Below are 15683 nucleotides of genomic sequence, written 5' to 3' on the forward strand. Positions count from 1 at the left end.
AAACAAAAGTTTGGCCAAGGTCGTTTATTGATTTGATGCTTTAAAATTGTCTAAAAAGTACCCTGATTATTTGACGTCACAAATGTAACATTTTTACACAATGAAAACACAACTTTGAACGAGCTTGCAAGCATAGCCTTGGAACTTGGCATCAACCAATTCATGAAAAGCGATCTTCTTATATCATAAAACAAAGAAATACAAATTCGTGCCCCTTAAGAATTATCTTTTCATTTGTTCAAAATGATTTTCACAATTCAGTGACGTCATTGCGTATGAGCAACGTGGCGCAGAGGACGGATATTTTTCGCCACCATATGGTATCCACCATATTATAGGGCCTTGCGCATATTTACGTCTGGACAACGAGTTGCGTTGGAGAGTCCGGAAATAGTGGCGATTTCAGGACCGCAAGAATGGACCGTCATTGGAATGACTCTTTTTTAAACCGTGCACTGTTTTCGGCCGAAATTTAATAGTTACTACAAAATATTTTGTTATTACGTTTCCCTAAGAATGAATGCCATCAGGGCTAAATTTTTAATACTATTGCATTTTGTCAAGGAGCATATAGTGCTGTTATATTGCAGTTTTAGCGCGTTTGTTACAAAATATGAAGCGAATAAGCGTCAGTGTAATTCATCAACAGTGGCAGAAGTTAACTTGAATGCTAATTGCTCTTGTCCATCCACTAAAATTTATTAAATATTTTGCTTTGTGTATTCCAAAAGGAGAGGAAACTATTTCATTTGTGCCTTCATGTCAGAATTGAAGGTGGATCATTAAATTTTCAACGCAGTTTACAAACAAGCGTTTGGTCTTTCTCGTTTATAAGAAGTGGCTAAGAAAAGGTTGATCAATCCTGAAGTTCAGTCATCGTACCTCAACTTGGCAGCAAGATCCCCAAGGACAGAGGATATATTGTATACATGTCCTGCTCCTGTAAATCAAAACAAACAAGCATTTGGTCTTTCTCGTATATAAGCAGTGGCTAAGAAAAGGTTGATCAATCCTGAAGTTCAGTCATCATACCTCAACTTGGCAGCAAGATCCCCCAAGGACAGAGGATATATTGTAAACCTGTCCTGTTAATCAAAACATTTTTGTGCCTTCAAAGGCTTAAGTTATCTGTGGTGTGTTCGGAGTTAGGCTATATGGCCGTTTTTGTTGTATGTTTATGTGGAGATTGAATATATAACTGTGACCCTGTGCTTGTTTGTATACTTACGGTCAAACAGGGAACAGCACATTCACATAACATACTCACCTAGCACCTAACTCATAGCTGTACCCTGCAGGATCTGTACTTGTTCATGTCTCGAGCATTAACAAAGCACCAAAGTAGCTTAGTAATCATTTCCCACATTTTCTGAGCATCTAACATGACATACAGCAGTGCAGAGCAGCTTCAGAGAAGAAGCACTTTAAATGCACAGACTCACACCACCAGCCACCCAATGAGCCAGTTCCTCAGTTGACTGTTTCCCTGGACACAGCTTGGCAATGTGAGCTAACTTTTGGCAAGTTGAAGGTTAGCAGGTAAGACTGAGTTAGGGTGAGTACCTACCTATAACTGGGTGCTACTGCCATGCAGGTCTTGGGTAGGCTGCAAATATGTGTGATGATTGAGGTTAGGTCAGCTGTCAGGTTAGTCAGGTTCAGGTATGCTCATTGCTCAGGTCACATTTTATGGACATTTGGCAAATTAAAAAACTAACAATCTGATCTAAGCTAACCCGACTAAACATACACAACTACTGACTATAGGAACTGAGCACCTACCTACTTGTGCCTACATCTCATACCATGTCAAAGTAGAGTTCCTTGGTGGAAGATTACCCTCAGTACTTTTTATCCCAGCCCTGTGAAGAAAACTAATACTTCTAAGCTCTGAGTCACTGCTGGCCATCCACAGGAAGAAACGCTGAGACTGAGAGCTTTGCCATTGTATATTGGACCAATAATGACTATCACGAATGACTATGAACACATAATATGATCACATCGTTGCATGGATTGTCACATTGACAATTTTACTACAATCCTTTTTTCAAGAAATACAGTGATGATGATTAACATCAAAATCAACATAAAGTGGATTTAGTGATCCAAGCTTTCTCCTCCAGTAGCAAATGGAATGATCGCATGTTTCATTTGCCAGACACTGAGTACCTGATGCACATTACAATCTGCATAGCATCTAAGCATAGTAAAACTGCCCAAGTCCATTCATTCTAGATTTTAACTTGATAGTTAGCACTAATTTATCTTGCTGAGCTGTTGTAAGTTATCATTCAATATTCATACCAATACATCAATATGCGCTCATCAGTCAACATTTTCTGGCATGATCCTGCTCAGTGTGCTCTTCAGTATTGCTCCAAGGTCTGCAATATTATAGCTTGTTTTTGGACAATAAGCTCTTTTAATTTTACTTTTTCTTGCTGATATATGAGCCCGATCAACTTGCGTTTATCAACCAAAATTTCATAACTTGTTCAACTTGATATTGATATTGCTCAGTAGTCAGGACCTCCGTCAGCCTCCTGGATACTTCAGATTGTTTCCAGTCAACATGCTTCCTAAATATGATATAAGTCAATCTTAAGGGATTCAAAACATCCAACAAAACGACGTACAAGAGCAAGAAAACCACCAGATAAACTAAAAAATGGCCTTGGAACAGAGCCAAGTGGTGCTCCATTTGTTTGTTTACAATGATTGTAGTGCTGATGTATTGTTAGGACTCTGAACGCCGGCTTATAAAAAATGAAACGTTTTTACAAAAGTTGTAAGGCAAGTAATATTTATCTGAAAGAACTAAAATATTCAAAAGCCAAACACTATGAAATACATGAAACGGAACGAAAAAGTAACCCAAAAATCCAGCCTAATCACCGGCTCCTAAAACTGCAACACAATCAGCACTTTTCCCCGCAACTCGTTGTCCAGACGTAAATATGCGGGCCTTGCACCATATGGTTTATATAGCCTTGATGGTAGGCAAGATGGTAGGGCAAGGCCATATATACCAGGTAGGGTCGTCCGGCGATTCTACCTTTTCGTGACGTCAGCTCGTGACGTCATTTGGAGTCAAGTCTCGAAGCCCCGTTCAATCCCCATGTAAATGAGCGATTTTCGAAGCACTGTAGAATGGAGTCTGCACAAGATATATCAAACCTAAGTATCTTATCTGAAAGAGCAGACAATTTTCTGCAAGTTATCTATTACGTGTTTTTCGCTAAATCTTTTGCTTTTTTCACAAAAGCGTAAAATGTCCCCCCATGTCTCCGCAGCCTCCCTGCCGCCGGCCGCCGCGCGGTCGCGGTAGTGTAGTGGTTAGCGTGCCCGCGCAGTATTCCTAAGGTCCCGAGTTCGAATCTATGCGGTGCGGAACTTTAATTGCAATTCCAAGCTGAATATACGCACATCCATAATAAATTATTATTCGTATAGCTAAACTGTCACCAAGCTATCCATATAAATTGACTTCACCCAAAATATCGGCAACATTCTATTAAAATATAAATTCAAATATGGCGGCTTGGACTGCCGCGTGCGTTAGGCTCCGCCCATAGCTCCGCCCACATGCGTGACGTCATTCGTGTTAGTGGACACGCAGAGAGATAGGGGACGACATGGGCCTGGTAGGGTAGAGTGGGGCGCAAAGGGCCCAGGGCGGGTCAAACGCCCACCCCTCTTTTTTATGAAGTGCTCGACTTTTCGAAGAATTCTCGATAGCCATTTTCAAGAACGAGCAGGAATCTACTTTTGCCCCCTTTTTCGGATCTACAAGTGGGTTGTTCTGGACGTAAGATAAAGATTAGTTTATTTCAGACAATTTTTAGATATTACATGTTTTCATACTACTAAAACTTTGTCTGACAGAGATTAAAGTAGGCAATGAAATTTAGCTACGCAGAACCTGCGGATTTAAAGGGACCCTCCCACCTTCAAAAAAGTTAATGAATTGGCATAAAAGTGATGTAGCGTGAATCACAAAGAGCGAAAATGAACATCTACCAAATTTTACCGGAAAATATTCACCCGTTTTCGAGATATAAGACTTTAATTTTTGTTTACTTTTTGGGAAATCCGCTGTTTCTATGACGTCACATAAAGGTTTTCTTTACGTCGGCATTTGGAAGCAATAGTTTGGCATCAAAGTGCGACAAATATTGCGCGAATGATGCGTTTATCTTATCAAGGTCAATACATATATGATGGCCAATAAAGGATTCCAGGACAATTCTTATGGCATTTCTTCGTATCGCAATTCTTCGTCTGCAAATCTTCGTCAGGGCATTTATTCGTACCTATCGCATTTCTTTGTCTCGCACCAGGGTATATGAAAATCGGCTCGCATTTCTTCTTCAACGCAAATATATGCAAGAGTAAGCATTGAGGGACAAATAAATGCACCGACGAAGATTTGTAGACGAAGAAATGCGGACGAAAAATTGTGCTACGAAGAAATGTCATGCGAGGATTCGTTCGGGTACCAAGACATTTATGTGATTTCAAAGTCAAGGTTCACAGCTGATCTGCTAAATCAAGCCAAGAATCCAAACTATCAAACAACTATAAATATTTGTTTGTCTGTCACAGAGGTCTCAAGCAATATAAGGTTGACATATGTTGAATCAAAAATCTACTGCCACAACTCACATCTCCTGCCTTAGTTTATCATTGTTGTTTTAACTTGCTTTCAAGAGAAACAGAAGCCAGTATCTGATATCACTTCAGATGATTGTTTCAAGATCTGAGTTCAAATGGAAATAAAAGCAAGATCAAGATGAAACAGGGATTATTGCTGTTAAAGTAGTTTGGCCATGATACAACAAGCACATAAATCATTAGCCAAATCAAATACTGGTTGGTTTGTCAAGATGTTTGTTGTCTGTCGTCTGTCGAGCTGCTATGAACACTGAACGCTCTCACTCTTACTTTAAAGAGAGTAGTTTAAGTTGAATGGTAGTGAGCTGTAATTAGACAGAGCAGCTATTCAGTGCTCACATCAAGCCAGGCTAGGAAATGGCATCAACTGTGGTGGGAGGAAGCAGGTTCGGCAGCCCTATGTTGTAAACTTCTGTTATGTCTTGTGTTTGATCAACTGATGTTTTCTGCTCTGTTTTGTGCAGTGATAGTAGCAGGTAACTGCATGCTTGTCAAATTATGTGAATAAACGAATTCATAACATTGCATTTTTCTCTCCATGCAAGGAACAAGTAAGATGTTGTAGAAAATGTAATAGAGGGCTGCATTGCTGATTTTGCACTTTAGGTTTAGGTTTAGGTTTAATCGGATGGGCTGATGTAGACTGGGTGTCTATTCGGTGCCCACGTCAGGTATAAGGTAGGTATACTGGACTGATTGGATCTAGGGTATAGCCGTTTGCGCCATGAATTGGTCAAGCCGGTTCTTGAAAGTGTTAGTGCTGTTTGCCAGTACAACATCTTCTGGTAGTTTGTTCCAGTCATGGATTATACGATTTGAGAAGAACTTTGCTCTTGTAACAGTTTTCGATCTTTTGACTTTCAGCTTCTTGCTGTGGCCTCTTGTTTGGCAGTCATTGTTCATGGTGAAGAATTGCATTGGGTTTACATTGATGTGTCCTGAAAGCAGCTTGAATGTCTCTATAAAGTCTCCTCGCCTCACTCTATCTTCGACACTTGGCAAATCCAGTCTTCTCAGTCTCTCCTTGTAGGTCAAGTTCTTCAGTCCCTGTACTAGCTTGGTAGCTCTTCGCTGTACCTTCTCCAATGCCATGAAGTCTTGTACCATATGCGGACCGACTGCCTGAATACAGTGTTCTAGGTGAGGACGTATATATATAGTGTACAAAGTTTTGAAGTTTGTTGTAGTCAGGGTGTCAAAGGTCATTTTAAGAAGTTTCAGTGCTGACATGGCTTTGTTACTGGCCTTCAGGCAGTGGTAGGTAGGCTTCAGCGAGCTAGACACCCAAACTCCCAGGTCTTTCTCCACATCTGTTTCAATAAGCTCCAATGCATCTCCATTTGGTTGTTTCAGATGATACCTTTCTCTGGGATTTCTGGTGCCAAAATGCATTACTTTACATTTCATCGCATTGAACTGTAAGAGCCACTTCTCGGACCAGCAGGCCAGTGTGTCCAGGTCAGATTGGAGCACTTCTGCATCTTTCTTGCTTGACACCAGTCGATACAGCTTTGTGTCATCAGCATATAGTTTCATTGTGCTGCGGACAAGTCTTGGCAGTTCATTGACGAACAGTATAAACAATACTGGGCCTAAAACCGATCCCTGTGGCACTCCACTGCTGACATTGATGCTGTCCGACAGCTTCCCGTTTACTGACACCCGTTGTGTTCTGTTTCTCAAGAACTCAGAGATCCACTTTAGTATGTTTCCCCTGATTCCATATCCATGTAGTTTTGCCTTCAGTCTCTCATGCGGTACTGTGTCAAAGGCCTTGCGATAATCTAAGTAGATCACATCAACACCGTTTCCTTCATCAATCAAACTTGTCCAGTCTTCAAATGTCTCCATTAAGTTTGATTGACAGGACCTTTTTCTGACAAATCCATGTTGGTGATCAGATATGATGTGGTTGGATTCCATGTGCTCTGTAATATTCCTTCTGATCAATCTCTCTAGTAGTTTACATACTTGGCTTGTTAGACTGACGGGTCTAAAGTTTCCTGGTTTCTTCTTACTTCCACCTTTAAATATTGGAATCACTGTGGCTTCCTTCCATACTTTTGGTATCATGCCTGCTTCCAGTGACTTATTAAACAGTGAGGAAAGAGGCTGGGCCAGGGCCTCAGCACAGGACTTCAGCACTATTGAAGGGATCCCATCAGGCCCTTTTACTTTATCAGAGCTTTATTTAGAATTGCTTTCCTGAAAGCTACACACAGGCCACAGTGCTGAAATTCACAATGTCATAGCTTTTGGCAGAAAAAAAAGAAAAGACTTACCTAGGTAAAATTGGCTGAAAGTATGGCAGAGCAGGTCTTGATGGCTGATGCGTATGCCCATCCGTGTGCTTGCCGAAGCCGAACTGACTGCAACACATTTAACTCTGACCCACCATGGTGGCTGGCATATCCTGAACTTTCACCACTCTAAACAAGACAACTTTCAGCCCTCAGCATTGTATTAGAACACTGTACAAAACACTCAAAATTTGTTTCAGTGCCATCCACGGACAACATCAGTCGCCATTCACCAGGCCAGTAAAAACAGAATAGATAATAGCTTCAAACCCATGTAGTCAGAGTTACTAGGTCTGCACCTCAAAACAAAATCCAGGTGACATTCACCACGCCAGTAAAAAACAGGTACTTAGGTAACGTAACAGCTTCAAATCTGGTAACATGTTGGTCAGACTTTACACTACCATATTTACATGGAATAATATGATACCAAACAATAGTGCAACCATTCTGGACAACAAAAGTGTATGATAAAATTAATTCAGAAAACTCTGGCAGCATGATTTACGAGCACAGGCAGGTGTTACCTACCAGCCTTCTCAATGCTCGTAAAACCAACATTGTAGTTTTGATTTTACCTTACATGATAACACACTTGGCTGCAATGGCACATTTAATTTAATACTGTGAAAAGACCAGTTATAACCACTTCACAAGCACAATTGCACCTCATGCCGACATCCTTTTCCAAAGACAGTCAGCAGCGTCTTTCGTCAAAACTGGAAGATAAATCCCCTTTCAACTGTTAACATCAAAAATATTTCTTCATGGTGTGACTGTGATCTCCATATGGAAACCTTGCAGGAAAAGAATTAATGTCAATTGTCAGCTCTTCAAATTTCTTTGGACTTTAACTTGCAGTACCATATCCAGTTTGCTTTGATATTTTGTTTTTTATTCCATGTTGAAGTTGAACACCAAGCTCCAGATATAGCAGGCAGCTTGATCATCTTCGGCCTTGGTATACTATCAGTCCAAGTTCCAGTGGTGGGTATCTTCTAATATTCAAATTAAAATGAAAAGCAATAGGCTTTCTCAGCGCCGACGACGGATTTCACGTTGATAAAAAAGGGAGCTCAAGGTCAGCAAAACTCGGGTTCAAGGAATGGCGGGCGTTGAAATGACTGCTGACGTCATCAAAAAACCGCTAATGGTTAAGAGATAGGAGGGCTGTTCACGGGCCCTGTGTGCGGTCGGACCGCACACAGCCTCGAAGCTCCGCCCACTGCGTCCCTACGTCAGCCTTCCGTCACCGCACACAGCGATCGCTGTGGCCGGTCGGGACTGGCCACAGCGGACCGTCCAGGGGTGTTCACGGGCACCGCACACTGCTGCGTGCGGTGTGTGCGGTACGTCCAGCAGGCGTGGGGGTAGGGGATGGGTAGGCGGCTCTGACGTCACGGCTGCGTGCGGTGGACGGTCCGCTGTGGCCAGTCCCGACCGGCCACAGCGATCGCTGTGTGCGGTGACGGAAGGCTGACGTAGGGACGCAGTGGGCGGAGTTTGGAGGCTGTGTGCGGTCCGACCGCACACAGGGCCCGTGAACAGCCCTCGATAAATGGTGGTTTCTGAGCCTGGCCGCAAACTTGGCTATCTCAACTCAAAACTAATGTTAAGGTGGGATGGTCCCTTTAAGCTACGTTTTGAGCATTTACTGGTTTGCAACACAATCGTCACACGCTTAATTTTGGTGGACTTCGTTTTGAATGTGCTGTTGGGGTAATACGCCCACTTTGGTGTGGGACAAAACGCCCATCATGGGCGTTTTACCCCTAATGGGAGTTATACAGTACGGGTATTTGCGAACATTTTTGGCTGAAAGTGAGTGTCGGGATACGTTTCTACTGCTCAGGATTCTTATGAAATATGCAATATACTGGTTATTATCGCCTGGAACAATTTATTCGCACGAACTAATCTCCGCTCTTTAAGGCGGTGACAGCCCGTTGACTGAATGAGGAGTGGGGTGGTAACAACAGTGTTCAAGATGTGTTTGGTGGTGTAATCTATTGATTTAAAGTCAAACGAAATGAGAATGGATAAATACTGCATTCTTTTGTCAGAGTACCGAGCGTGTAATGAAACGTTCAGGACTGGGCGTTATGCCCCACTCATATGAGCGTTATGCCCCATGGGTGGGGCAAAACGCCCGATTTGTAGTCCTCTCAATTTGGATGGCATATCTCAAAAACCATGCATGCCACTTGTTTCTGATGTGTTATTCGAAGAAAGCCAAGGTAATGAGCTACCAGATCAGCTACCTAGTTGTCTTTCAAATTTGTAAGATAAAGAGATACTGGGGCTGGAAAGTTAGGGTGGGCGCTTTGCCCCACTCTACCCTATCTATCACCGTGGTATTTATAGTCACCGTGGTATCTATATGGCCAGTTCTCTATATACCGTGTATATGGCCTTGGGTTTAAAGAAGAGATAGATAGAGGGTTATATTCAATTGGTATATTTCTATTTGGTAGTTCACTGCAAGGCCCTACTAATACCATATATTCTTCACTGGTAAGTAGCTAACCCATCCTATGACACTGATACTGATACTGATTATATACTGATACATATACTGATTTGATGAGCCCAAATCAGTAACAGTTACCATTACGGGTTGAGGAATGAGGTGTCAGTTTCCAGCACCTTATCTTTTTTTTCTGTGTGAACTGTTTTGCCATCCTGATACAAATTGCATTGATTTTTTGTGCAAGCCTGCAACTGTAGCTCAGTTAGTAGAGCATTGGACTTCCGCTACAAGGGCCCCGTTTCACCGCACAGTGCTACAGCATGCTGTGTAGCGTAGTAAACTAGCGTCATGCTGTTGAACAGGGCAGAGGAGTCCCGGGAGTGAGAGCTCAGTTGTGACTTGAGTCCCTCTGAAGTCTGATGCTCTACATTATTATACCCATGATGGGGATTTTCTGGCTGGTGGTAGCAGCCACAGCCAGTTGAATTCAGTAGACTGGAACAGGCTGTGTCTGTCCGAGCAGACCGAGCTTTGATGTACATGTTTAGCTTTGGTAATTGGTATCTAAATTTTTCAGTTACCACAAAGTGCACAATAGAATGGTGGGTTTGGTGCTTATGCAATGAACTGTGATGAAGCTTAGCACATTTCTGGCCCTAAATTTGTCTATTCAATCATTTGAATTAAATCTATAAAGAAGTTCAAGTTATAGTAGGCTTGAGATAGCAAGTATTGCAAGGGACAGTTTGTGCATGAGTATGCTTATTGAATTGCTGTATATTTATATCCAGTGTCACTGGTTTTGTGTTTTAGAGACAGCCTTGGTATGGGCCGTATTGATGAGCTTGGTTTTGTAGATGAATATTTGTTTAAGCCATTAATTTGATGCCATTCTATGTGTTGTTTCTTTTCAGCTGTAGACCAACTTAAGTTTTGTAAGATGGCTTCAAAGAAGAAAGAAGGCTCAAATGCAGCCTTAACAGGCCTCTATGCTGAACTTAACACCTTGGGACAAGCAGATGAATATGAGAAGATTATCAAAATCTCCAATAAAAGTAAGTTTCAATGATTAGATGTTGAATGATAGCTACTCATTTTCCAGGGTTAAAGAAAAACATATGCTTGCCTAATTTATTAGTTTTTAATCACATTTCTCTAAACTTGTACATTATGTTTTTGCAGCCCTACTCCATTTTTCAGTATAATTCTGTTTAATCCAAATTATATGATTGCATTCAAAATTATCAACATCTGAGAAGCTCTGATACCTAGATCCCTCACAATCTAACCATTTTGTTTACAGTCCTCTCAATGGACAAGACTGCTCTGAAGGCTCTGCAATATAAGATCATCAGTCTAATCAACCTGGGCAGATTTGATGAAGCTCTGAAACAGATGAGCAACAGCGCCAAACTTGCAAGGTAAGAAACTTCGTGATATTGGATGACTGAGTTTCATTTATTTTGAAATAGTTGTCAGTAAAGGGTTATTTTACTGTTTTCCATGGGTGTGGAAATATGTGGTCCATGGATGTGATTGTATGCATTGTATGTTTTCCTGTCACCCCACAGCTCCCTGCACTTTGAGAAGGCCTACTGCCTGTACCGCCTGAACCAGAACCAGGAGGCCCTGGAGGCCATCAGCCAGGCGCCCGAGCAGACACTCCAGCTTAAGGAGCTCAAGGCGCAGCTCTTCTACAAACTGGACAGGTGGGTCACAGGCGACCTCGGGTAGGGGAATAGACTAGCTATCTACATGTACGTGTGGGTGTTGTGTAATCGAGTATTTGGGACTCCCCGTTTGCCAGTCGATGTCTGACACTCGCTGTTAGCCGGTCGAATTGGGATGCTCCGTTTGCCGGTCGGTTCTGAGACTCGCCGTTGGTTGTTCGACGCCTTTGACCCGCCGGTCGCCGCTCAGTGTCTGGAGACTCGCCGTTTAACGGTCGATATCTGAGACTCGCCGTTTCTTTTCTTTTTGGTCGATGCGTGAGACTTGCAGTTTATCTGTCAGTATTTGAGGCCAGCTGTCAATGTCGATCTCGTCATTCTCGTCCATCTCGAGCAGTCGATCTCGTAAGACTCGTCGTTTACTGGTTGATATTTGAAACTCGCCGTTACCTAGTCGATGTCATAAGACTCACCCTTTACAGTAATGTATGGAGGTTCACCATGTTCCTGTCCATGTGGTATGCTCCGTTTTTCGTCTTGAGCCCCGCCGTTTTCCGGTCCATGTCTGATGCTCCGTATCCGTTCTCAGGTTCCAGGAGTCGCACCAGACCTACCGCGAGGTCATCAAAAACACGGACGACGACTTTAACGACGAGCGAATGGCCAACCTGGCCGCCGTGCTGGCGCAGCTGGGCATGACCAACCAGGTACGACTGGACTGACTGGTCGGAGAGGAGGGGAGGAGACGAGGGAGTGCGATTGGGGAACGGGACAGACGCCGTAATGTGACAATGAGGGGACATTTTGATAAAAGAGGAAGAATTAATGAGATATAACGGGAGATATAACGGGAGAGTATGCTGTGCTGAAGGTAACTGAATGAAGGCGATTATACGAGTAGCGGGAGGGTACGATCACTACACTACGGTGTGAATGATATAACGGGAGAGTACCCCAAGACTACGCCCGATGCATGCCTATCTGTCTCGCACTTCCCTGCTATCTGCGCGCCTTTGACGCGTGCTGCCCCCTCTGACTGTCGGTTCCCTTTCAGCCGGTGCCGGACGCCAGTGACCTGGGCGACTCCACATACGAGCTGGTGTACAACGCGGCGTGCCGTCTGCTGGCGGCCGGCCGGTACCAGGCGGCCGAGCGGCAGCTGGCGCGCGCTGCCGACCTCTGCCGGCACACGCTGCGCGAGGACGGCGCCGACGACGACGAGGTGGACCAGGAGACGGCCGTCATCGACGTGCAGCGCGCCTACTGCCTGCAGCGGCTCGGCCGGCCCGCCGACGCCGCCCTCCTCTACCACGAGACGCTCAAGAAGCGGCCGTCCGACGGCGCCGTGCTCGCCGTGGCCGCCAACAACATCGTCTGCATCAACGGCGACCAGAACGTGTTCGACTCCAAGAAGCGGATGCGGGCGGTGACGGCCGAGGGCGCCGAGGCCAAGCTGGCCGGCCACCAGCGCCGGGTGATGGCCGTCAACCAGTGTCTGTTCAGCCTGCTCACCCACCAGGGCGAGGCGCTGCAGAAGCAGCTCTCCCAGCTCACCGAGCGCTACCCGCAGGAGGCAGTGACGGCCGCGCTGATCCGCGCCTCGGCCGCCGCCCGCAAGAGCCCGGACGAGGCGGCGCGCCTGCTGTCCGAGCTGCGCACCGACTCGCCGCAGCAGCAGCTGCTCGTGCAGCTGGCGCAGGTGCAGCTGCTGGTGGGCCGCGGCCAGCTGCTGGAGGCCAGCCGGCAGCTGGGCGCGCTCGGCGACCTCAGCCGCCGGCCGGGCGTCGTGTCGACGCGCGTGGCGCTGTGCGTGCGCGCCGGTAGCCAGGAGGCGGCCGCCCAGCTGCTCCAGGAGGCGGTCAGGCAGCAGGCGCAGGCCGGCGCGCGCGGCGACGCCAGCCAGCTGTGGCGCCAGTCGGCCGACTTCAGTCTGCGCTGCGGCGACCCGCGCGCCGCCGCCGCCAGCCTGGAGGAGCTGCGCCGCGCCCAGCCGGGCGACGTGCGCACCGTGGCGCAGCTGGTGACCGCCTACAGTCAGTTCGACCCGGCGGCGGCGCGGCGCGTCTCTGCCGAACTGCCCCCGCCGCAGCTCGGCACCGGCCTGGACGTGGACGCCCTGGAGAGCACCTCGTGGTCGGCGGGCGGCCGGCCGCGCCGCAAGGACGGCCTGCCCAGTCCCGGATCACCCAGGTAAAAACGGCCTGCCGAGTCCCTGATCACTCAGATTACCGAATGCTGGCGACCGTCTGAACCTAACCCTCTGGAATTATGACTAGGAGCACATTTCTGCTGGCAATGTGTTATGCCTATTTTGGTGCTGTTAAGCTAATGATAGCGAATTAAAGTACACCTAATTACGTGCCTAACCAATCACCTAATGGATTGCTGTCATCGTCGAGCCTGACATCACATTGACGTTGCCGACCCCCGGCTGTGTTCCAGCTCGCCGGATACGCCCGGTGACGCGCTGATCCAGAGCCAGAACAAGAAGCGCAAGAAGAAGAAGCCCAAGCTGCCCAAGAACTACAACCCCAAGGTGAAGCCGGACCCGGAGCGTTGGCTGCCGCGCCGCGAGCGATCCACCTTCAAACAGCGCAAGAGGCGGCGCAACGAGCCCATGAAGGGCACCCAGGGCGGCCCGTCGGCGCAGAGCGACCTCTAGTGAGTACCGGCCTTACATCACTAACGGAAAGTAGCCTAGGGTGACCCCTCGTGAATGAAAGCCGCAATTATTAATGAAGGGATTCAGGGCAACCTCCAGTATCACCCGTAAATAACCAATGACGGGTACCCAGGCTGGTCTCTAGCGGCGGCGGCGGCGGCTGGGACCAGTGGTGCCGGATGGGATGGGAGGGGTGGCGCTGACACGCCTGATACTGGGAGTCGCCAGTCTAGCACGGCCAGTGGAGGCAGTTTCATGTTGTTAGCACATCGTGCTATGTTGCTTTTGGTCGTCCTAATCTCACGAGAGCATAAAGATGCGTTCGGACGTGCCGTTTTTCGCGTGGAATTTCCACGCCGAGGAATTCCTCACGAAAACGGCCGTTTGGGCAGACCCGTTTCGCGGGATCCCGCGGGATTCCTCACTTTTCGTGATGCCCGAACGACTGTTTTCGTGAGGGATTCCTCAGCGTAGAAATTCCATGCAAAAAAAAAAACGAACGCTGGCTTAATTCGATCAAAATTTGTCTGACGCCAAATCTAGATTTTCTATCGTCATCCTACGACGTTGTCATATTTGTCCTTCCCTCTCAGACCCCACCCCTCTGACCCCGTATGTCCGACCCCACTGACCCCCGTCCCCCCGTCCTTCCCCTCAGCGACATCACCAAGACGGCGGTACAGCAGAAGGCGGCGCCCCTGCCCGACCAGACGGCCGGACCCCGCCAGATGGCCCGAAACGCCCAGAAGAAGAAGAAGCAGAACAAGAAAAAGTGGTGAGCGCAACGCCGTCGCCGCACTGGAAAATGGTCGGTTATCTGTCCTTCCTCTATATTCTATGGATTACATTATGGTGGAAATGATGATTGCTTTTTCATTGGGTTGTGCTCTTGGAACCGTCGGGGAGGATTTTACTGGGTTTGAAGTCTCGGATGGTATTGGTGATATTTGATGAGTCCCGAATTGTGCTGGGATTTCACATGGAAGACACAGAATGAGGATAACAAAGTTGTAGATACAGGACACTAATGACCACGACCACACCCCGCCACATCGATTTCTGTCACTACGTATTATGACACCCGGCATATGGTGCCCGCGCTGCTTCAAACAGGCATTATACCGCCTGTTTATAGGAAGGGAATGACCCGGAGCGGGTAACTCTGTTATTCCCAAATCGCATTCCACATCACTGACGGCGCCAGCTGAGCTCTCGAGGTATCGATCGTTGCACATCTTCTTTTTTAGTTAAACACGTGAGACTCAGGGACGATATCATTATAACCCGGTTCATGGCCGTAAGTTCGTTTGCCTCCACGCCTGCTGTGAGATTTAGGCAAAAACGGTCGTAGCTTTCGAGAATTATGTCAAATTATTGGCTGGAGATTCCTCGTCAGGGCCGCAGCGATAAGCGGACGTGTTGTTCCGGCTCCTCGGGCCTATGACGTCATAAGTGTTCGCAATCGCACACAAAACTGGTATGAAGCTGTTCTCGGAAAAACGACTGTCGACTCATAGCCGAAGAAAGTGTTGGCGCTTATGAGCCCTCACGGCATGTCGGGTTAACGCACCTGTGCCAGAGGTTATTAGGTATGTTGGCGGCTGCCGAACCCTTCCCCGTAAATGTGATGAGTGTTTTTCTCTGACAGTGTTTATCACTTTCATCGGTCGCAGTTGTGGCCAGCGGAGAGTAATCCCGGAGGCCAAAACACAATGTCATACGCACTGAATTATGAAATGTGATATCAGTTTCGTGTCTGAATACTGGGAAGTCCCTTTTTATCCTGGACTCTCTTTATTGATATTTCATTATCATTTCGGAGCTAGATTCACTCAATTTCGCTGCGTTTTGATAACTGTCCTGGAGTATTGTCTCTTTTGTTTGGCAATGTTCCCCAAAGCTAG

General features: G+C 46.5%; 1 protein-coding gene across 10 annotated transcripts; it reads left to right on the top strand.

The window, feature by feature from the left end:
* The first annotated feature begins 3664 nt into the window (after nt 1-3664).
* Nucleotides 3665-14641, top strand: LOC122366080 (signal recognition particle subunit SRP72-like). 10 transcript variants are annotated; one of them, XM_043337880.1, is made up of 8 exons: nt 3665-3795; nt 10362-10502; nt 10751-10868; nt 11019-11156; nt 11707-11824; nt 12172-13307; nt 13560-13778; nt 14438-14641. In XM_043337880.1, exons 2-8 carry the CDS (start codon nt 10388-10390, stop codon nt 14556-14558), a joined length of 1965 nt encoding a protein of 654 aa, XP_043193815.1. In that variant the 5' UTR covers nt 3665-3795; nt 10362-10387; the 3' UTR covers nt 14559-14641. The 10 variants fall into 10 exon arrangements, with proteins under 10 accessions (XP_043193815.1, XP_043193817.1, XP_043193816.1 ...); XM_043337882.1 differs by having other exon boundaries at nt 3672-3711; XM_043337881.1 differs by having other exon boundaries at nt 3673-3811.
* Nucleotides 14642-15683: the final 1042 nt, after the last annotated feature.

The sequence above is a fragment of the Amphibalanus amphitrite genome, unplaced genomic scaffold, assembly GCF_019059575.1.
Source record: "Amphibalanus amphitrite isolate SeventyFive unplaced genomic scaffold, NRLGWU_Aamphi_draft 000783F_arrow, whole genome shotgun sequence".
NCBI classification, from domain to species: Eukaryota; Metazoa; Arthropoda; class Thecostraca; order Balanomorpha; family Balanidae; genus Amphibalanus; species Amphibalanus amphitrite.